Raw genomic sequence first — 22,111 nt, forward strand, 5'->3', positions numbered from 1 at the left:
ATCTCCACACTGAAAGCCTGCACTTCACGCGGCCGGCGCTCAAACGAAGTCCGATTCTGAATGAGAATGTGACGTGCTTGGAAGTACACCTACCCCTTCTCAAAACTTAGGACACAGTAAGTCAAGCTAGGACACAGTAAGTCAAAACTTAGGACACAGTAAGTCAAGCTAGGACACAGTAAGTCAAGCTAGGTGCTCACTGCACTAGAATGGGAAAGTGGGGTCCAAACGGTCGGAGGAGGGATTAGGCAAACAGCTTAACCAAGAATGAACAGGTAGAACACAGGCTCTGCCTGGGTGTGGGCAGTCATGCAAAGAGACAAGTCAGACATCACTCTGAATGTTTCAAATAAAATGATGACGCCATAAATGAAGGGACACTTCTGAACGGCACAGGAGGGGGAAGGTGACAGCGGCTTTCTTTTGGATATTCCTTGCCCCGTTTATTCAAACTGAGTGCCTCGATGCAGCGCACACAGGCTGAGTACATGCAGGGGACATACACCCACTCTCAGAAGCGTCACTCTAACTTGGTGAGGAGTGACAGACACATAATTAAGAACTTAAAATGCACTGTCAAGAGCTAGCAGGCATGTGGCATGGTGGTTAAGATGCTCACATCCGTAACACAGCGACTGCTTCAAGTCTCAGCTCCTCTGCTTCTGACTCCAGCCCCTGAGGATGCTCTCCCTGGGAGAGCAGCAGGCGATGACTAAAGAACCTGAGTTGGGACTGGCATTGTGGCACAGGTGAAACCACTGTCTGCAATGCTGGCATCCCAGACAGAGTACTGGCTGTCCCACCTCAGACGCAGCTCCCTACTGATGTGCCTGGGAAAGCACAGCAGAAGGGCCAAGTCCTTGGATCCCTGAACCCACATGGGAAACCTTAAGGCTGAATCAGCAGGTGCAAGAGATTTCTTTCTCCATGGTTTTTGAAATATTTGAAAGCTTTGTGTGTGTGTGTGTGTGTGTGTGTGTGTGTGTGTGTGTTTGTGTGTGAGAGAGAGAGAAGCTTGAGTCCCTGCCATTGAACTGGGAGACCCAAAAGGAGTTAGAGGTTCCTGGCTTTGACCTGCCTTGCCTTGGCTGATGCACATATTCAGGAAGAACATCGGCGTATGTAAGATCTCTCTGCCCATTTTTGAGGTAGGACAAGGTGCTAAATAAAAATTCATACCCAAGCTGGCCCTGAGGAATTGAGGCTGAGTAGTGTTGGGCTAGGGGAAGAATGGCAGTCCAGAGGTCCAAAACAGAGTGCCAAGCTGGACATACATAGAAATAAAATAGTTTAACAAGAAGTCTTGAGGAAAAGTTCAGCTGTCCAGATACCCACAGGAAATGTGCAAGCAGCAGGTATGAACAAAAACCTGTGTAGATACGAAACATACTTTCAGCCGTGTCTTAGAATCCTTGCTGGTAGATATCTGAATAAGACTTGGAAGAAACATTTATCAGCCAGACTGTACAGTTCTACCTCCTCCCACCGATTCTGTTCCAAGGGTAACTTCGTTAGAGTCAAAAGTTCCTTTGTGTCCATGTGGGCATTTGGCCTAGCTGTTAAGCCAGAGTGTCTGGGTTCAACACCAGGCCAGGCTTCGGAGTCTAGCTTCTACTAAGCAGGGCCCTGCCAGGCAGTGGTGATTGCTCAAGCTGCTGGGTTCCTGCCGCCCTCCTGGGAAGTCTGGATTGAGTTCCCAGCTCCCAGCTTCAGTCCTGTCACCATGGGCTGTAGGGGAGTGAACCAACAGAGAGGTGAGAAGTATTCATTCATTCATTCTCTCTCTCCCTCTCTCTGTTTAGACACATACCAATTTTAAATACATACCTACATACTTAAGCATTATTTTATGTCAACAAGTAAAGAGGACTGTTGGGGACATGGGGGATTGGAGAAGCACATTCTGTCTAAACACGCAGCTACTCACACACCTGCAACACTTCACTGGCTGGTTTTAGTGCAGGGCCCAAGTGGAGAGATTTTTTTCTTCAAGAAAACCTATAAATTCAGGTTTTATCTAACATCTCCCATTTGTAAATACTGGCAACTAAAGACACCTAAAAATAAACAACACTGTGCCAGCCAAGCAAAATGCTCGGGAGAGATTTCAGCAAGACCCCCCACATGGCAGAGAGAGTGGATGTGCCAATTCCAGCGCTGCTCTGGGCACTTCTTCCAAGGACCCTTAAGTGACAGGCTGGTGCTTTCCCAGGAGAGAATGTATGTATGTTTCTAAGCAAAACAGCCCAAATAAGTAATGCTTCATAAGGATTTTTTTTTTTTTTGGTATGTGCTCAAACCACTTTTTAATTTCCCTTTACCCTGTTAGGACACCAGCTTGTAGCGTCACTGCTTCCTCCTAGTTCCCTTTGACAAGCAGGCAAGCTTGCAGGCGAAGCAAAAGCAAATACATGGCGTGAGAAACTGATGGGATTCTAAGGAATGAAGTACACTGCTACACAGAGGGAGAGAGAGAGAGAGAGAGAGACTCTGAGAAAACACCCTAGAGTAATGACTAGCTAACCATTTGAGGGGAAAGTCAGTAACTAAATGTGAAATGCAAAAGCTAACAACCCAGTTTCCACTGTAAGGTACCAAATTGGGGAGCCGAGGAGGAGAGCAAGGCAAAAAGGAAAGTAAAACTTGGTGGCCTTGGATAAATCTCAGACACATCTTAAGACATTTTATTAAAGTAGAAATGTTTAGCTTACTAAGAGAGCAACCCTAACCTCATCCCCCAGCAGAACCAAAACTGCATTTTTCACCAGATCTCATGCGATGCTCAGTGCACAAGAAGCTGGAATCCAGAAACACCGTTAAAAGAATAAACTCTATAGAAATGACACACAGGGAGGGCAGGAAATGAAAGCACTCTATTTGTTTTTTTAAAGTCATTCAAACACCAGGTTCTGCAGCTTTGATGGGCAGCGTTGGCCACAATGTTGCTTTAAACTTAAAAATACAGCAATATTCCCTATATCACTTCAGATAACAATGTGGCCAGCGTAAAGAAACAAACAAAACAACGGTTCCACATTCTAAGCCAAACGACAGCACCAAGATTTTCAACTGCCAGCAACAATAACAACAACAAAATCAGAAAACCCTGACATGTACAGCAGCCCCTGTTAACCGGAGCGGGTATCCAGGGGGCAGTGACAACAGAGCGAGCAAAGCAGGCCACAGTACCGCTGGCCGGCGAGCTCGCAGTGACTTAGAGCAAATGCAGCGGCCGAAGCATGGTCGCGCCAGTCCAGGGAGCGTCCTGGACGCTTGCAACTGCGAGGCTGACAGCAGCTCGGGCCTGAGACCGGGAGGGCGGAAAAGTGGCCCGCTCCGAACTCCACCGAAAGCCGAGTCTCCCCCAGCTGCTGACTCGGAACCTCTTCCCCGCGGCCTGCCTGCCTACACCCCAAGCGCCCCGCCGGTCGCGGGGGGACCTCGCGCCGTCCTCCCGGAGGAGACCGGGAAGAAAGACGGCCCTTTGCGGGCGCGCGCCCCGCCTCCCCCAGCCCGGTCCCGGCCTCCCCTTGCTGCGGGGGGCCACGGCCAGGAAGCGGGGTTCCCCCGGCGCTGCTCACCTTCTTCAGCGCAGGCACCAGCAGCCCCCGCCACTTGGGCGCGTTCTCCTCGCTGAAAAACTCGTAGGGCAGCTGCTGCGCCTGCATGGTGCCCCCGGGGCGCCTCTGGGCGGGGAGAGGGGCGGCGGCGGCGGCGGCGGCGGGGGAGCCGCGAGAGGGCGAGCTCGCAGCGCCCAACAGGGCCGCGGCCCCCCTCCGGACGGCCCGACCCCCTCGGAGGCGCCGATCGGCCGGGTTAGCCCCGGAGAGGCGGCTGGGCAACGAGGCCCGCGCGCGGCCACCCACCCGACACCGGCACTCGCCGCGGACAGCCCACACGGCCCGGAGGTGGCGGCGGCATCCCGGCCGCACCACCGCCCCGGGGCCAAGCCCCCAGCCGCTCCTCCCCGGCCCTCCGGCGCCGCCCGGCCGCCCTCCTGCCTGCCTGCCGGGGAGCTGCGCTCCGGGCCCGGCCTGCGCCCGGCTTGGAGAGAGGGCGTGTGGAAAGGCAGGCGGGCGGGCGGGCGGGCTCGCGCGCGCGGAGGGGGCTGGGGAGGAGGGGGGGGGGTCGCTCCTGCCGCGGCTCCCGCTCGCCCGACGAGGACTTCGACACGGCGAGAGCCCCGCGGGCGGGGATGGTGCTGGGGCCGGGGCGGAGCGGGGACGGGGAAGGGCCCGAGGTCCCCGCCGCCGGGGTGTCTGCCGCCGGATCGCGCCGCGGCCGCCGCCGCCGGTGCAGCGCTAGAGCTTCCTACTAGCGAACTGAACCTGCGCGCGACTGAGCATGCGCCGCCGGGCTGGGCCGGCCCCCCCCCCCGCCCCACGGGTTTTCCGGCTGCCGGCGAAGGAGGAGGCACGCGGGAGAAGGGAGGGCGGCCGGCCGGGCTGAGGCTGGGCTCGCGGGGGGCTGCAGGGGAGGACGGGGCTGGGCGGGAGGCGAGCCGCGCTGAAACGGCCCCCCGGGGTGCCGTCACCCTACGTGGAAGCCCACCCTGGGCTTTGGTTTGGGAAGGGGTGTGTGTGTGTGTGTGTACTTTGTTCCTGAACATGAAGATAAGGAGACTGCTCAGAGCGTGCAATGTATGGTCAACCGACTGCACAAAGACAGATTTCCCTCCGTCCCAGGTCTGTCAGTTTGCAGCCGGCCTTTGCACATCAGGCATAGAATGTGTGTTTTAGATCTCGTCTGCTCAAAGCTCCCTCAGACGTGAACTCCACTCAGTGGAAGGTGAGGCCTCACCTGCAGTTCCCAGGCCACCAATGCCTCCCACCACGGGAGCATCATACCGTCCTTTGTTTTTCCTTAGGTCATAACCCCCTGCCAAGGCTTACAACAGGTGCTCCTCGAATAGCCCGTGAAATGCTAAGGGTGCAGAACCTTAGACCTGGTGCCTGCTGCCAGGATGGTGACAGCACTGTGTGTCAGACACCTCAGGCTTATCATGAAACACTGCACTGCCATCTTCCATTCTCTTTTGGGGTTGGGATGGGACAACAAAATGCTGTGTGGTTCTGAGGGAGCGGGCCTGCGCCAGTTGGCTGCTGGCTCGTCGTCGCTGCAGCAGGGCATTTCAAACTTCCCACAGCCCACACAGCCGTGCCCTGGCCCAGGCGTCCCGGGCTCCCGCCGCGGCCCCCCAGCCTCTCTCCTCCTTCCACGGTCTTTCTCTCCCTGTCTCAGTCCTAGCTGTTCCCTCGGCTGGTTTGTTGCCCCGCTCCCCATCAGCGCTGGATCACGCTGGGATCGTCGGCGCTCCCAAGAGGCAGAGATACACTTTGGAGGAATGAATGAAGACAACCTTCAAGAGGATTCTATAGGGCTGTCCTGGGAAACGGGCGGTCCTCGGGGATATACAGTCAGCTCCGGCTCCGGAGGAGACCGAGTCCGAGAGCCGTGGACCGCAGTGGGCTGCTCGGGCTCAGAAGCCGGGGCCCCGAGGCTGCGTGCCGGTAACAGACGTGGCGCTTCCCCCGCCGGGTCACCTCGCAGGAAGGTCGGGACCGGCCCGAGTCCCGCGGGACTGTCGGCCCGTAGTGGGCAGGCGGCGAGCAAAGAGGGCCGCGCCACTCTCCAAGGCGGCGTGCGCGTGGGTTCCCCACGGACCGGGAAGAGGCCCCGCCGGAGACACCCGCGCGCAGGCGCACACGTCGCTCGCCGCGCCCCTCCTCCGATGCAGCCAGCCACCCGGCGGAGCGGACGTGACGCACGTCGAAGCAGCCGACGCCGAGCGGGGGGCGTGTCCCGCTGCCGACGCCGAGGGGGCGTGCCCCGCAGCCGACGCCGGACGGGGCGTGTCCAGGCCAGTTAGCCGAGTTCTGAGCGCGTCGGCGCGGAGGCTCCGCGGTCCGGGCCTCGCGGTGTACCCGCTGCGGGTGGACGAACTGGGCTCGGCGCTTCCCGCTCCGCGCACCCCCAAGTCCGAAGCCCCCTGCTCCCCTGCCTGGCAGTTATCTTCCTGAACTTCGGCTCCAGCTACTTACTTCTCTGTTCTAGCGCTCCCACTGATGTCCCAGAATAAAGTCCAAAGTCCCAAAGCTGCGCGTGGCCTTGCATAATCGGGTTGCTACTCTACCTCTCCCACTCAAAGCCAAAGGCTCCTGCTTGCTGCGCCCGCACGGGCTGTTCCCTGGGCCCGGGGCGACCCTAACTCCCCTTTCTTCCTCACGTTCCACCTGCCCCAGCGCCGCCCAGCTCCCACACACCGACAGGATCCCCACAGGACTCACCTGTGCTGCCCACCCCCACCCCCCGACTCAAACGCCGCCTGGCCAAGCCCCGCTTTGTCCCGGCTTTGGCCGAGGTCAGGGTTCTTCCGCTTCAGGGCTGAGTGGACACCGGGACTAGAGTCCACCAGTGTCCTCGCCGCGGCACACCCGCTCGCCATGCTTTTGCGTGGCTGAGAACACCAGAGCACGCCAACTTGGATTCGTTGCACAGCCTCTCGCCTTGGAGGTTCTTCTCAACCTACGGGCCTACCCCTTGCGTTTGGGACCTCACCATGATTCTGTATTTGGCAACAGCTTCTTCACAGTTGATTCAAGCTTCTTAGAACCATCATACCCAAAACTTTTGATCAGCGCCTTTAATCCGATTCTCTGTAGAGTGTATGGAATATGAAGTAGGAATATGGAATACTGCGGGAAGCCATGCAGTTGGGGCAGACAGCGTGGGGCTGTAACAAACACCAAGCTTAAGTTAGCAAGGCTACAAGGCAAGGCTACCAGGCTCAGCAAAATGTCGCTCTCATCACCTCATTGCTGCCTCACCCCACTGTGTGAACATGCATCACCTCTCTAATATTTCATGGAATTCTCCTGAGGGCATGGTTGTTTTTCTGCAAATGTGAAATGATTTCCGTAACTGGTATATCACCTGAAACAGATCAATCATGTTACAGTGAAAGGGTTTTTAGCAGCTTAAGGCAGTGGCACCGAGCTAAAAGCATACAACAGTACAATTGAGCCCATATTGTTTCCAAACACCTTGTTATGTGCCCACCTTTGTCCTGGAACTTAACCTAAAGTGTGTAATGTTTTCCTTAAGAAATGGCTTGGCAATATCTTGGAAACAGATGGCTCTTATGTAGAGTTAACTCTACATAAACTACTCTGGCTTCTATATTTTATCAGATCTGTTCTTTCTGAAAGATTTATTGAAGAAACACTTTATTTGCCATGCAGCCAAAGCTGTTCATCCTGTTAACTCTACATCAGAAACAGAGTTCAAATCAGAGTTCAGCGGAAAGCTTGCGTATCAATTTCTACATGCATGTTGAGAGACGAATCAATTTGAAGAATTAAAAGGATATTTCCATTATCAATGAATATTCATACTTGTACTAATACATTATAATTTAAAATATCTATTAAAACAATATGCGGGTCCAGCATGGTGGCCTAGCGGCTAAAGTCCTCGCTTTGAATGTGCCGGGATCCCATATGGGCATCAGTTCTAATCCCAGCAGCTCCACTTCCCATCCAGCTCCCTGCTTGTGGCCTGAGAAAACAGTCAAGGACGGCACTAAGCCTTGGGACCCTGCACCTGCATGGGAGACCTGGAGGAAGTTCCTGGTCCTGGCTTTGGATCGGTGTAGCGGTCACTTGGGGAGTGAATCATCAGACGAAAGACTTTTCTCTATGTCTCTCCTCCTCTCTATATATCTGACTTTGCATTAAAAATAAACAAATCTTAAAAAAATATGCATTTACAGCTGTATTGAGTCCCCCAGCAGGCAAACGCTGAATGCAGAAGGTTTATTGAAGGGTACTATCAATGAAAGGAAACAGTGGAAGTAGAACTGGGTGGGGGGGAGCTGTCTGGCCACAGTGCCACTCTGCCAAAGACGCAGCCAGCCCAGCGAACAGCCTCCAGGACAGCGATCCGGAGGGGCATGCACAGAGCAGAAATGGCCAAGCCCAGGATGCACCATCTTTTTTTTTAAGATTTATTTATTTTTATTGCAAAGTCAGATATACAGAGTGGAGGAGACTTTGAGCCATCTTCGATTGCTTTCCCAAGCCACTAGCAGGGAGCTGGATGGGAAGCAGAGCGGCCAGAATTAGAACCAACGCCTTGATGGGATCCTGGCACGTTCAAAGTGCAAACTAGCCACTAGGCCACCAGCTGGGCCCTATGATGCACCATCTTACTGAGTCATTGATTGGGGCCTGCCCAGGAAGAGTATGACCTTGCTACAAAGCTGTCAGAAACTTGAAGTGGCCAACAAGGAAGATTGTTAACTAAGTGCATACTCCTAAAGTTAGGTCACAAGGTTTTGTCCTTGAATGGGGATGAGAACATCACAGCATCTCCATGGCAGCCACAACTTAGCATCTTTGCTACTCAAAAAACAAATGAGCTGCTTCTTTCCAATACTTTTTTTTTATTGATAAGTATGTAAACTCTATAATGAATACTCATTCTAAAGTAAGGCCAGCAGAATAAAATAAAAAATCACAGCCACTACATCATATCAGTTCATATCTACTAGGATGGTTAAAATTACAATTTTTAAAAGATAATAATAAATGTTGATTAAGACATAGAGAAAGAGAAACCTTCACACATTACTGGTTGATAGATCTGGTAGTTCCTCAAAGAATTAAACAGGGTCATCAAATACATCAGCAATTATACTCCTAGATGCATACCTGGGAGAACTGAACACATCTCACTACGAAAAAACTTTTATTATGGTTATTTAAGTTAACATCCTATTTCTTAGAAAATTTACAAAAATTCATTGGAATAATTTAGGACCAAGAGGACCAAATTGTGTAGAATAACTTCAAGTCATTCAGAAAAATAACATACAAATAGAATATCTACTTAATAATTACAGCATTTATTTATTTATGAAGAGACAAAGACCTGTGCCCAGTCATTGTGCTATGAGACCTGAGAATACTTAGAGTCATCTTAACTGGACCCAGCATGGTAGCCTAACAGCTAAAGGCCTCCCCATGCACACACCAGGATCCCATGTGGGCACCGGTTCTAATCCCAGCAGCCTCACTTCCCAATTGCCTGGGAAAGCAATTGAGGACAATTAAAGCCTTGGAACTCTGCACCAGTGTGAAAGGCCCAGAGGAGGCTCCTGGCTCTGGCTTTGGATAGACCATAGCTCCGGCCATTGTAGCCACTTAGACAGTAAATTAATGGATGGATGATGTTCCTCTCTGTCTCTTCTCCTCTATGTATATCTGACTTTTCAATGAAAATAAATAAATCTTTAAAAAAAAAAAAGTCATCTTAATTGCAAGGCTAAACGCCCACCTCACAATATTATTTTTATCATTAACCTTTTATAGAATTGTATATCATTATCCTTCAGATTCAGATACTAAATTCCATTCATCACAAGCACTTAATAAATGTTGTTGGTTGATTGATGAAGTTACGTCTGGACTCCACTTTTATTTTTAGAATAGATGTTAACTAATTTACTTGAGGTATTGAAAGAGGAATAAGTGACTTGGTTTGTCTGACTTGTATTCAAATCAAATGTAGCTTTCTCTCTCTCTCTTTTTTAAAGATTTATTATTTATTTTTAGTGGAATAGCAGATTTATAGAGAGGAGAGACAGAAAGAAAGATCTTTCATCTGCTGGTTCATTCCTCAGATGACCGCAATGTAAAGCTGAGCCAATCCAAAGCCAGGAGTCAGGAGCTTCATCGGGGTCTCCCACATAGGTACAGGGTCCAAAGGCTTTGGGCCATCCTCTACTGCTTTCCCGGGCCATAAGCAGGGAGCTGGATGGGAAGTGGAGCAGCCAGGACATAAACTGACACCTGTAGGGGATGTTGGAGTTGGAGGCGGAGGATTAGCCAGTTGAGTCAATACACCAGCCTGACTTATTTTTGATCTATCATTACCTCCACCTGTTTTTATTTTAAAACTTTATTTATTTTGGGCCCGGCGCGGTGGCGCAAGTGGTTAAAGGTCCTCGCCTTGCACGCCCGGGATCCCATATGGGCGCCAGTTCTATCCCGGCAGCCCCGCTTCCCTTCCAGCTCCCTGCCTGTGGCCTGGGAAAGCAGTCGAGGATGGCCCAAAGCTTTGGGAACCTGCACCCGCGTGGGAGACCCGGAAGAGTCTCCTGGCTTCGGATCGGCATAGTATCGGCCCGTTGCGCTCACTTGGGGAGTGAATCATCGGGCCGGAAGATCTTCCTCTCTGTCTCTCCTCTCTGTGTATCCGCCTTTCCAATGAAAAAAATAATAAAAATAAATCTTTAAAAAAAATAAAAAAAAACCTTTATTTATTTTTATTGGAAAGTTAGATTTACAGAGAAGAAGGTCTGTCTGCTGATTCACCACCCCCGCCCCCATCCCAGTGGCTGCAACAGCCAGAGCTGAGCTTATCTGAAGCCAGGAACCTGGAGCCGCTTCCAGATCTCCCATGTGGGTGCAGGGTCCCAAGGCTTTGGGCCATCCTCGACTGCTTTCCAATGCTACAAGCAGGGAGCTGGATGGGAAGTGGGGCCACTGGGATTAGAACAGGCGATCATATGGAATCCCGGTGCATGCAAGGTGAGGACTTTAGCCATGAGGCGGCTAGAGACCCAGAAGAGCTCCTGGCTCCTGGCTTTGGATCAGTGCAGCTCTGGCCATTCCAGTCACTTGGGCAGTAAATATTCCAATGAAAGATCTTCCTCTCTGTTTCTCTTCCTCTCTATATTTATCTGACTTTGTAATAAAAATAAATAAATCTTTTAAAAAAATTCATTGATTTGTATTTGAAAGGCAATTTTACAGAGAGAAAGAAAGATCTTCCACCTACTGGCTACTCCTCTGTGGCCACAAAAACTGGTTCCTTGAGCTAGGAGCTTCATCTGAGTCTCCCATGTGGGTGCAGGGGCCCAACCACTGAAGACGGTATTCCACTGGTTTCCCAGGCATTTTAGCAAAGAGCTGGATGGGAAGTAGAGCAGCTGGAACTCCCACCAGTATTTGCTATCTGGGCAGCAGGCGTGGCTTAACTCATTACCCCATAGCTTGGTCCCCTTTCCTTTCTTCTCCAACCCTCTTGTTTCTGAGATTAAGCTGCTTTTGAAATATCAGCCTTTTGTTGCTGCAAGGAGGAAGACAAAAGGGAAAATGAAGTTGATATCTTCCTCTCTCTGGAAGAGCATCCAAACTAGTTTTGTGAGTTCACTGCTGAGGGCAAAGATAGGTGTTAAAACAGAACAAAAGAGAGAGAACTGAGTGAGCCCTGAGGAGCTGAGAAAATCCCTGGGATTGAGAAAGCCCTGAAGGAAGACTAGTGGTGGGCCAGGCGGTTCCAAGCAGCAAGAAGGGAGCCCAATGAACCTCCAGCAACAGACTGGAAGTTCACATACAAGTTATCTAATAAGAAATCTGAAAGTTCCAGCTCTGCAGATAGCTGCAGGAAATGTCTAGCAGGCAGGTAAGAATGCAGCTGCAGTGACCAGGAGATGTGCAGATAGGAAATTTTCGACCTTATCTTAGGTGGCTTGGAATCAGCATGGGCAAGAGCTGGAAGAAACTTCAATATCAGACATTCTGTGTACGCATCTCTGCCCATCACTTCTACTCTAACAACATGTGCATAAAGCTAAACACTGCTGGGTAGCGGGTAGAGGGTAGGCAGCAGGGTGACTCAATGGCTAAATCCTCACCTTGCACGTGCTGGGATCACCTACGGATCTGGTTCACATCCTGGCTGCTCCAGCTCCCATTCAACCAGATCCTGCTTGTGACCTGGGAAAGCAGGCAAGGATGGCCCAAAGCCTTGGGTTCCTGCACCCAGAAGAAGCTCCTGGTCCTGGTTTTGGATTGGTGCAGCTCCGGCTGTTGCAGCCACTTGGGGAGTGAATCAGCAGATGGAAGATGTTCCTCTCTGTCTCTCCTGCTCTCTGTTTATCTGCCTTTCCAATAAAAATAAAGAAGTCTAACGAAAAAGGTTGGTTTAAAAAAAATACATCTTCAAAAATAATTGAATATGACATGGCAGGTATTTAGCTTTATCTCATTGCATATCCATGTTACATATCACAGTGCCTAGCTTGGATACCCAGTTCTACTCCTGACGCAATTTCTGCTAAAACAGACCCTGGGAAACAGCAGTTGTAGAAGTCTTCCCAAAGAAAGAAAGGAGGGCCGTTTCTAGGGAAAAGGACGTGACAGCTTCAGCAACTGCTTGTCAGCACAATGCTGTAGTCTTAGCCAATCAACACAGAGTTGACTCCCTATCGGTGGGGTAAGGCAGATTGCTAAATCTATTCAGGGGAACTGGTTAACATTATCAGGAACTGTGTCCACAGGTGCAATCCTGGCAGCCCTCCAGCAACCCTGGAACTTTACATCACGCAGTCACAAGGTATGTTACCATACCTGGGTGACAAAGATGAAAAGTATGTAAGGGAATGCCCCTCCTGGTTCATGGTGCCAAAATACACCTGCTCCCTGCAAAACGCCTTGGTGCCAGGTGAGAGAATCTTGCTCGGTGATAGAAAGTCAGTGGTTTCCTGCCACAGGTGCGATGGACATAGATTGAGTGTCTGGCTGCTAGCTTTGGTCTGGGGTATCACTGCTGTTGTGGACATTTTGAGGGGAGGAAGGGAAATATGTCTCTTTTCAAATAAATAAAGTGAATTTAAAATTCCTTGTCAACTTAATAGGCACAAAATAGTATTTCAATGAGGTGTTTTTTTTTTTTTTAAATTTACAGGTACCTGATTGATTGTAGTTAATCATTTTCTTTCAGTGAAGTATTCTGAAAACTGATTTTTTTTTTTGGTTATATGAGTTGCAATGGCTTTCTTGTACCTTATTTATATCTTGCCCTTTTACTTTCTTTATGGAATGTTGTGATTTTCAGTTCCTTCATTTCTTTTGCTTTGATTATAATACAGTTCCATAGACTCTGGGAAGAAATCCTTAATTTCAATGAAATCAAATTTACCAGAGCCAGTGTTGTGGTGTAATGGGGAAAACCACTGTTAGAGATGCTGGGCTCCCATATAGGCAAGAATTCAGGTCCTATCTGCTCTACTTCCTGTCCAGCTCCATGCTAAAAGCCTGGGAAAAGCAACAGAAGGTGGCCCAAGCGTTTGAACCCCTGCCACTCATGGGGGAGATTTCAATGAAGCGACTGGCGCCTGGCTTCAGCCTGGCTCGATCCTGACTGGTGTTGGCAATCTGGGTTTCTACTTATTAGCTTGGTCTTTCAAATAAATAAAATTCTTAAAATAAAAATAAGGCAGAGCCCTGTACAGTAGCCTAGTGACTAAAGTTCTCAACTTGCATCCACTGGGATCGCATATGGGTTCCAGTCTGTGTTCCAGCAGCCCCGCTTCCCAACCAGCTCCCTGCTTGTGGAAGACATAGAAGAAACTCCTGGCTTCTGGCTTCGGATCTGCTCAGTTCAGGGCCTTGTTACAAACTGGGGAGTGAGCCAGCAGATGGAAAATCTTTCTCTGTAAATCTTTCTTTTCAATAAAAATAGATGTATTTTTTTTTAAAAAGCAATGTAATTTATCAATGGTTTCTTGTTTATTTTCTGAGATTTTTTTATTTGGAAATTCTTTCCCATTTTGAGCTCATAAAGATATTATTTTCTTGGGCCCGGCGCGGTGGCGCAAGTGGTTAAAGGTCCTCGCCTTGCACGCCCGGGATCCCATATGGGCGCCGGTTCTAATCCCGGCAGCCCCGCTTCCCTTCCAGCTCCCTGCCTGTGGCCTGGGAAAGCAGTCGAGGACAGCCCAAAGCTTTGGGAACCTGCACCCACGTGGGAGACCCAGAAGAGGCTCCTGGCTTCGGATCGGCATAGTATCGGCCCGTTGCGCTCACTTGGGGAGTGAATCATCGGACGGAAGATCTTCCTCTCTGTCTCTCCTCTCTGTATATCTGCCTTTCCAATGAAAAAAATAATAAAAATAAATCTTTAAAAAAAAAAAAAAGATATTATTTTCTTTTCATAGAAATACTTTCGATTTTTGCAGTTAAGCCTATAATACAATGGAATTGTTTTATCTAGGGTGTGAGGCAGGGATATAAGTTAATTTGTAAAATGGATTTACCAGCTCTCCATGTTACATTTATCAAACAGTGTGTCATTTCCTCACTCCTCTGCAAGGCTTGCTGTGTCATCAATTATGCGTTTATTTATCTAGCCCTCACTTTAAATAATTTTTTATTCTATTTTGATTTGAAAGGCAGAGGTATAGAAAGAGAAGTAGTGACACAGAGAGATCTTCCATTCACTGATTTACTCCCAGATGGCTAGAACATCCAGAGCTGTTTTGTTTAGATCCCCCACGCGAGCACAGGGGCCCAAACACTTGGGCCATCCTCCGCTGCTTTCCTGGGTGCACCAACAGGGGGCTGAGTTGGAAGTGGAGCAGCTGGGGCAAAAATCAGTGTCCATATGGTACTCCTGTGCTGCAGGTGGAGGCTTAGCCTATTAAGCACCATGCCAGCACTACTGGCCCTCTATGGATCCATTGGTTTTGTCTGGTCCTGTGCTGATACTATACTTTTTTTTTCTTTAAGATTTATTTATTTTTATTATAAAGTCAGATATACAGAGAGGAGGAGAGACAGAGAGGAAGATCATCCATCCGATGGTTCACTCCCCAAGTGACTGCAACAGCTGGAGCTGAGCCAATCTGAAGCTAGGAGCCAGGAGCTCTTCTGGGTCTCCCACGTGGGTGCAGGATCCCAAGGCTTTGGGCCATCCTCGACTGCTTTCCCAGGCCACAAGCAGGGAGCTGGAAGGAAGCAGAGCCATCGGGGTTAGAACCAGTGCCCATATTGGATCCTGGCGTGCGCGAGGCGAGAACTTTAACCACTATACCTATCGCTCTGGGCTCACCACCACTTTGCTTTAATTATCTTTGCTGTGTAATTGTTATTCATATCTGGTACATCAAAATTTTCTCACCTTGTTCTTCTGAAGGAAAATAAAGCTTTTTGCCTTTTTAAATTTACATTTAATTTTTAAAAAATAGATTGTGTCTATTTGAAACATAGAGAACACCTCCCACCCCTGTGCCAGTGCCCTGGCAAAAAGGCAAGGAGCACAGAATTCAGTTCAGTCTCCCACATTGGTAGCAGAAACTCAATGAATCACCTGATCATCACTGATGCCTTCCAAGTCGAGAATCAAACCCAGGTACTCAGGTATGGGTCACAGGGTCTTAAGTGCCAGTTCTTGGCTGCCCTTTCAGAGTCAGACCACTGTATTCTGCCAGAGACCAGCTCCAGCTGACCTGAGAACCTGCAAAAGATGTGTGGATTGGCGACAAGAAGAGACGTGGACCACTACGGCATGATGCTCATCATGGACAACGCAGTAAAATTGTCTTCTTTATTTATACAGAAATCATCCCAAGTTTTTGCACAACATCCAATTGTTTCATTTTTACTTCATGGCTAAGAGAATACAAAAACAGTCCTAAAGAAAAAATCACATTACTATCATTTTACTTCAGAGAAAACATTTTCAGCAAACCATCGCTCATTCAAACCTGCAGTGACCTGGCAGAAGCCAGGAACTCCACGGTTGGCAGCACATGTGGTTACATAGCGACAGGTGGTTTACTTATATCCAAAATCAATCTTCACTAAAACTAAACTGATATTACTTAAAATATCAAGATTACAGAATTAAAAAGGAAGCTTATAAATGAAAGGAATTTATAAAGGAATATATATCACAGCTTCTTTATTACATTTTATAATCAATCATACACAAATTACCATCACCTTCACCTAGTACTGATTCAATTTTTTGTTGTTGTTCTTTTGTTAAAGGGCAGCGAAAAGAATCAGGGTAGCCCAGCCTTTCTGTGGACGGAGGGTTTCACAAGACACTTCTTTTTATCTTTTAAAACTTTTCCTAAATGTAAGTGCTAATAGAAGGTAGAAGTTTCAAGCCACTTTCCTCTGGGGGCTCACAGCATTGGTCTCTCTTTAGAAGACGCCCCATAAACTTTGTGCTCTGCATTGGTGGGAAGCCAAAGTGTGTCATTTCATGTAACGCAGCAGTTTGAGGCTGCATGGTACATCAACTTTATAAGACACTTTCTTCACTTCTTGGCCAATAAACTACGAGCAACTCTAAAGAGAAAGAAAACAAACACAAATGCAAAACTTGGTCTTGTGCAACAGCCTGTTTCTCTAGTCTTTGAACATGACTTGTGTCTGTGATTTTGAATACCAGGAAGACAGCTTCGTGAGGATTACACTCAAGACTTCTCTGCCTGAGGCAGAGGCACTGTTGCTTCAGAGTTGCTTTCCTTGTAACCCATCTGCGCAAAGAATGAAAAGTTTGCTTTCCTTTCTACAGTCTTTTTGGTTTTCTTAACTGTCACATAGAAGTGAAAAACAGCAAAGGCCTGGGATGGAAAATAGTGAAAGCAAAAAAAAAAAAAAAAAAAGGAGTTGAATCTTTATATACTCAACTGATTAGGTGAGAAAAGACTTTGAGGGGCTAGCATAGTTAAGCACAGTCTGCAACCCCAACATTCCGTGTGAGCACTGGCTTGTGTTCCAGCTGCTCCATTTCTGATCCAGCTCCGTTAGTGCACCGGGAAAGCATCAGAAGCAACCCCGAGTGCTTGGGCTGCTGCCTCCTGCGGAAGGCCTGGGTGCGGTTCCGTGCTCCTGGCTTCATCGCAGTCACCTGGGGAGTGAACCAGTGAATGGAAGAGTTCTGTCTCTTCCTTGCCCTCCCTCTTTGTAACTCTGCTTCTCAGTTACATAAAGGAGTCCTTTTAAAAGCAGATGTTTCTATTACTGAGACTGCAGTTGGAATAGCTCTCATGAAGTATTTTGTTAAAACATTTCCTTTTAGTTTATTGATGTATTAAGAGGGTGCAAAACAGGCTCTGAGTGTGAAACAGAAAGAGGACTGAGATGGCACTTGTGTGCCCAGTAGGTCTAACATTCCTTTTTGCTTTAAAAAAAAAAAAATTTAATTGGAAAAGCAGAGATACAGAGAGAAGGAGAGAAAGAAAGATCTTCCATCTGCTGTTTCCCTCCCTAAGTGGCCACAGTGACCAGGGCTGAGTCAATCCAATACCAGGAGCCAGGAGTTCCTTCCGGGCCTCCCACATGGGTGCAGGGTCTCAAGGCTCTAGGCCACCCCCAACGGTTTTCCCAGGCAACAGGCAGAGAACTGGATGGGAAGTGAAGCAGCCAAGATACTAACTGGAGCCTATGTGGGATCCTGGCAGATGCAAGGCAAGGATTTAGCCACCAGGCTATTGTACCAGGCCCTAGCACATTTCTTACAAGCTTATTCCTAGTCCTTGTCAATTTTTGTCATCATGTATAATGCAAATTTTAAATTACATTTTATCTGATTCTTTCTAAATTCAAGTAAGAGCATTTTTTATAGTTGGCTAATGCACAGGTACCTTATTTTTCACTTTCATTAGTTTCGATATTTTCCCTTTTAAAATATACTCCATGATTCTCTACAAAGAGAACAATTTTGTGTGCAAATCCTGATAATTTTGCCTCTGGTTATTTGGCACAGGCAACAGTATCAGGCCAAGGATTCAGCAGCAACTTGGGGACCCCATTACCGCTTTTTCTCTGCCGAGATTAAGAATACAGCCATCATTGATGCTGAAAGCTGAGGAATTAAGTGATCTGCAGTGACCGGCTCCAGACCACGCCTCTTCTGCCGATCTAACCAATCATCCCAGCGCTGCTCATGCAAGCTCGTTCTCATTTGACTCAGTGGCAGATCAAGGACTTCCAATGAATATTTCTGTTTGGGGAGATCCAAACCCCAGCTTGAACTCTAGCCGCTGGAAAGTGTTGTTGTTTTTTTAAACCTTTTTCTTTTAAAGATATATTTTATTTTTATTACAAAGTCAGATATACAGAGAGGAGGAGAGACAGAGGAAGCTCTTCCATCCGATGATTCACTCCCCAAGTGACCGCAATGGCCAGTGCTGCGCCATTCCAAAGTCAGGAGCCAGGAACTTCTTCCAGGTCTCCCATGCGGGTGCAGGGTCCCAAGGCTTTGAGCCGTCCTCAGCTGCTTTCCCAGGCCACAAGCAGGGAGCTGGATGGGAAATGGGCCTGCGGGGATTAGAACTGGCACATTCCATATGGGATCCCGGCACGTTCAAGGTGAGGACTTTAACCACTAGGCCACTGTGCTGGGCCCGAAAGTGTTGTTTTTCACCTTCTGTCTGTGCATTCACTCTAGAGCCAATATGTAATATCTGCTGCAGTATTATCTAATGTGCATAGGAAGTTTTCATTCAAAATATTACATAGCATATAACATACAAGATTTCCCATCTTAACTATTTTGAAGTATACAGTGTAGCAGCATTAAGTAGACTCACATTATTGTGCAACTAATCTTCACAACCCTTCTCATTTTGTAAAACTGAAGGCCTATACCTATTAAAGAACAATTCCTCGATTCCACTCCCCTCAACTACGGGGAACCACCATTCAGCTTTCTGTTTCTATGAATTTGAAAGTTCTAGATGACTTAAAGAACTAGAATCAAATAGAACGTGTGTCTGTGATGGACTTATTTCACGTAGCACGGGGCCTTGAACTTCATTCATGCTATCATATGCTTCAAAATTTCCTCCCTTTGCAGAGCTACATACCATTCCCTTGTATGCATATACCGCATGCTTATGCATTTACATATATGCACATTCCAGTGTTTATACATTCTTCTCTTAATGGACTTGGGTTGCTTCTACCTTTTGGGTGTCATGAATAAAGATGCTATGAACCTAGCTATATGAATATGTCTTTGAAACCTTGCTTTCATTTGCTTTGTTTCTTTGAAAGAGAATGAAAGAGAGAAAGATTTTAAGAGGGAGAGAGATGGCCAACATGCTGGTTCACTCCCCAAATGCCTGTAATAGCCAGGGCTGGGCCAGGCAGAAGCGAAGACACTGAAACTCAACCAGAATCTCTGGGTAGCAGCAATGGAATTATTTAGCTATCACTGCTGCCTAGCAAGCCCTGCAATAATAGGATGCAGGAGTTGGGAGATGGAGCATCAAATCTAGGTGCTCAGATACAGAGTTGTGGGCTTCTCAACCGGCATTGCAATGTTTAGACCAAATGCTCAACTGTGACTTCGGAACTTTAAAAGAAAAGGGAGTTACTGCACAGTGGGTGAAGCTGCCTCCTGAGGTATATATATGTATATGTTCTTGTAATGCAAAAATCACTTTTTTTAAAAATCTCCAATTTACTATCATGTCATTTAAAAGCTATTGAGTTTAAATCCGTATGTAAGCATCCTAAATTTTCTATCATAGTGTTTATGGTGTGGGCTGCAAAGAGAGCAAATATCACTCAAGAACTGGACCTCCTCTTCTGGGGAAGGGATTACTATATTTTTGGATTATGTTAGACAGAACCAGGACATTGTGGTCTTTATTTGGAGACTGAGGGTGATTTAAGGAGATACATATGGGTGCCAGGTTGACAAAGGCAGACTTATGATAGTTGACATTGCCCAGCAATTTGACTGGGCTAGGATATCCAGATAACTGGCAAAGTATTATTCCTGGGTATGTCTGGGAAGGCATTTGTGGAAAAGGATGGCATTTGAATTGGTGGACTAGGGACCATTCTCCCTCATTGAATGTGGCTGGGCACCATCCATTCTTCTAAGAGCACAGACAGAGCAGACTGGTACAGGTGAGGCGAAACAGCCAGCTCTTTGGAGCTACAACATCCATCTTCTCTTGCCATTGGACGTCAGAACTCTTGGTCTCCTCCAACCTTAGGACCCCATGGCTGCATCAGGGGCCCCCCAGTTCCTCAGGCCTTTGGCTCCAGCCTGAGGACCACTTCATCGGCTCTCCTGGCCCTCAGGTCTTAGAAGTTAAACTGAATTACACCACTGGCTTCCCCAGTTCTCCAGGTCACAGGCAATGAAGCATGGGGCTCCTTGGCCACCAGAATCATGTGAGCCAATTCCCAAAATCAATCCCCTTCTCTCTCCCTCCCTCTTTCCATTTCTATATGTGTATACATATATAGAGAGAAATATGTGCATATAAATAATTATATATACATGCATTCGATTTGTCCAGATAACCCTGACCAATACAGATTGCCGGGATCTGTGTCTTCTCTCAGTCCTGGAAAAGCTCTGTGACTTGCCTGGACAAACAGAACATGGCAGAAGCAACATTGTCGTGCTTTTGAGACTAGATCAGAGAAATGCCATGCCCTTTCATTTTCCTCTCTTAGGATACTCATTCTCGTCATTCGGGCGATGGGAACACTAGATTAACCCCGGGGGAAGTACTCAGAGAGGCTTTGTGTAAGATTTGCACCTGCCATCCCAGCCCAAGCCTTGGCCAGCAGCCAGCAGCTAGCAGAAATGCTTAAGAGTGAATGATAACACCACCAGGTGATTCTGTCCCCAAGCCATTATGTCACTCCAGATTCGGGGTCTTTGTTCTGGAGTGCTGGACAGGGGGCAGCAGAAGCAAATTGTCCTTCCTATGGTAGCAACCCACAGATTTCCTGAGCATAATACATTGGATGCTTTACGTTACAAAGTTTTGGGTTGGCTTGCTACACAGCAAGAGAACTGGTATCTAATGATACGATCATTTGCTTATTCTTTCATATTTTTTAAAGCAAAGATATCTCTGATGACTTTTCTACTGCATCAAGGGGATAAAGTCTATTGTGAAATGCGCCAACAGATCAAGAAGGTTCTAAATTATTCATTTTTTAATGATTTCTTTTTATTGGAAAACTAGATACACAGAGAGTAGGAGAGACAGAGAGGAAGACCTCTGTCCGATAGTTCACTCCCCAAGCGGCTGCAATGGCTGGAGCTGTGCCGATCCAAAGCTAGGAGACCGGAACCTATTCCGGGTCTCCCATGCGGGTGCAGGGTCCCAAATCTTTGGGCCATTCTCAACTGCTTTCCCGGGCCACAAGCAGGGAGCTGGATGGGAAGTGGGACAGCTGGGATTAGAACTGGTGCCCATATGGGATCCTGGCACTTGGAAGTTGAGGACTTTAGCTGCTAGGCTACTGCGCCAGGCCTAGATGAAAAGTCTTTTGATGTAGTATTTAAGCACTTTACATTTCTAGAATAAACAGTCCTTGCCCACGCTGCTTTCTGGTTTTGTTTGCTAATGTGTAGAGGATAGTTCCATTTCTCTGCATGTCTCTATTTCCAATACTTGCCTTGAATAAATCCAGCTTCTGACAACCCCAGACACCTGTCTGGGGACTTGGGTATGGCTAGAGCACTTGCACAGCTTGTTGCCACCTTCATTTCCTAATCATAAACTTCAAAACTTGGCACCCCATATCACCCAGCCACCGACTCAATCTCTGGAACACTCCCTAGGTCAACCTCAGAACGTCTAATTTACACCTTTCCCTCTCTTCTTGTATGTTTCTTCCCCCACCCGTTTCCATCTGCTCCTCTTCCTCATCTTCACTTTGTACTTTAAGGAAAGCAGAACCATCCGCCTGGAAGCCTCTTCACCCTGCCAGCGCCTTCCCTTTCATTGTCGACACCCACACTGCCTCTCGCAAAGAACTGACTTGTTGGAGCATCTCTCCCATCCCAGGTACCTAATCACTTTCCCAGTAGTTTATGAAACAAGTGTCAATAGCCCCATTTTTTTTTTTTCTGAGAAGACTGAGGTTCAGTTAAATGCAGCACTCTGCTCTCGGTCACTCAGTGCAAAGTTGTTGATGAACTCCAAGGTCAAGGAGCCTGATTTCATCTTAGGCGCTCCTTATTATCAAGAACAGTCTGGGTATGGCTCTTTCTTTGTATCTTTTCGAAAACGAGGCTGTCCCAGAGAGAAACATTCCAACACTTTGTTCTATGATCTGTCAAGGACACCAGTGTGTAAGGCTATTGTCACGTCCAGCTGGGCTGATGACAGGCTGGGGCTTGAAAGGTCCCTTGCTCAATCCCATTCTTGTTCTTCAGCATTTTGTTTGTAGTAGGCAAATTGGATCCTTAGCTGCTGTACAACTCCTATCTTTACAGCTGAATCCTAGAAAAATGGCTCTTGGACCCACGTTTGTGAAATCAAGGC

General features: G+C 47.9%; 1 protein-coding gene across 2 annotated transcripts in view; it reads right to left on the bottom strand.

Annotated features, from left to right (window-relative positions):
* The window catches only part of SOS1 (SOS Ras/Rac guanine nucleotide exchange factor 1), a 115,179-nt gene extending 111,220 nt beyond the window's left edge, over positions 1 to 3,959 (bottom strand). For both annotated transcript variants that reach the window (XM_040993121.1, XM_040993120.1), the window contains exon 1: positions 3,582 to 3,959. In XM_040993121.1, the coding sequence (XP_040849055.1) occupies positions 3,582 to 3,668 (87 nt within the window). In that variant the 5' untranslated portion in view covers positions 3,669 to 3,959. The remainder of the gene's footprint in view (positions 1 to 3,581) is intronic.
* Positions 3,960 to 22,111: the final 18,152 nt, after the last annotated feature.

The sequence above is a fragment of the Ochotona curzoniae genome, unplaced genomic scaffold, assembly GCF_017591425.1.
Source record: "Ochotona curzoniae isolate NIBS_2020 unplaced genomic scaffold, NIBS_Ocur_1.0 contig_883, whole genome shotgun sequence".
In the NCBI taxonomy this organism is placed as follows: domain Eukaryota; kingdom Metazoa; phylum Chordata; class Mammalia; order Lagomorpha; family Ochotonidae; genus Ochotona; species Ochotona curzoniae.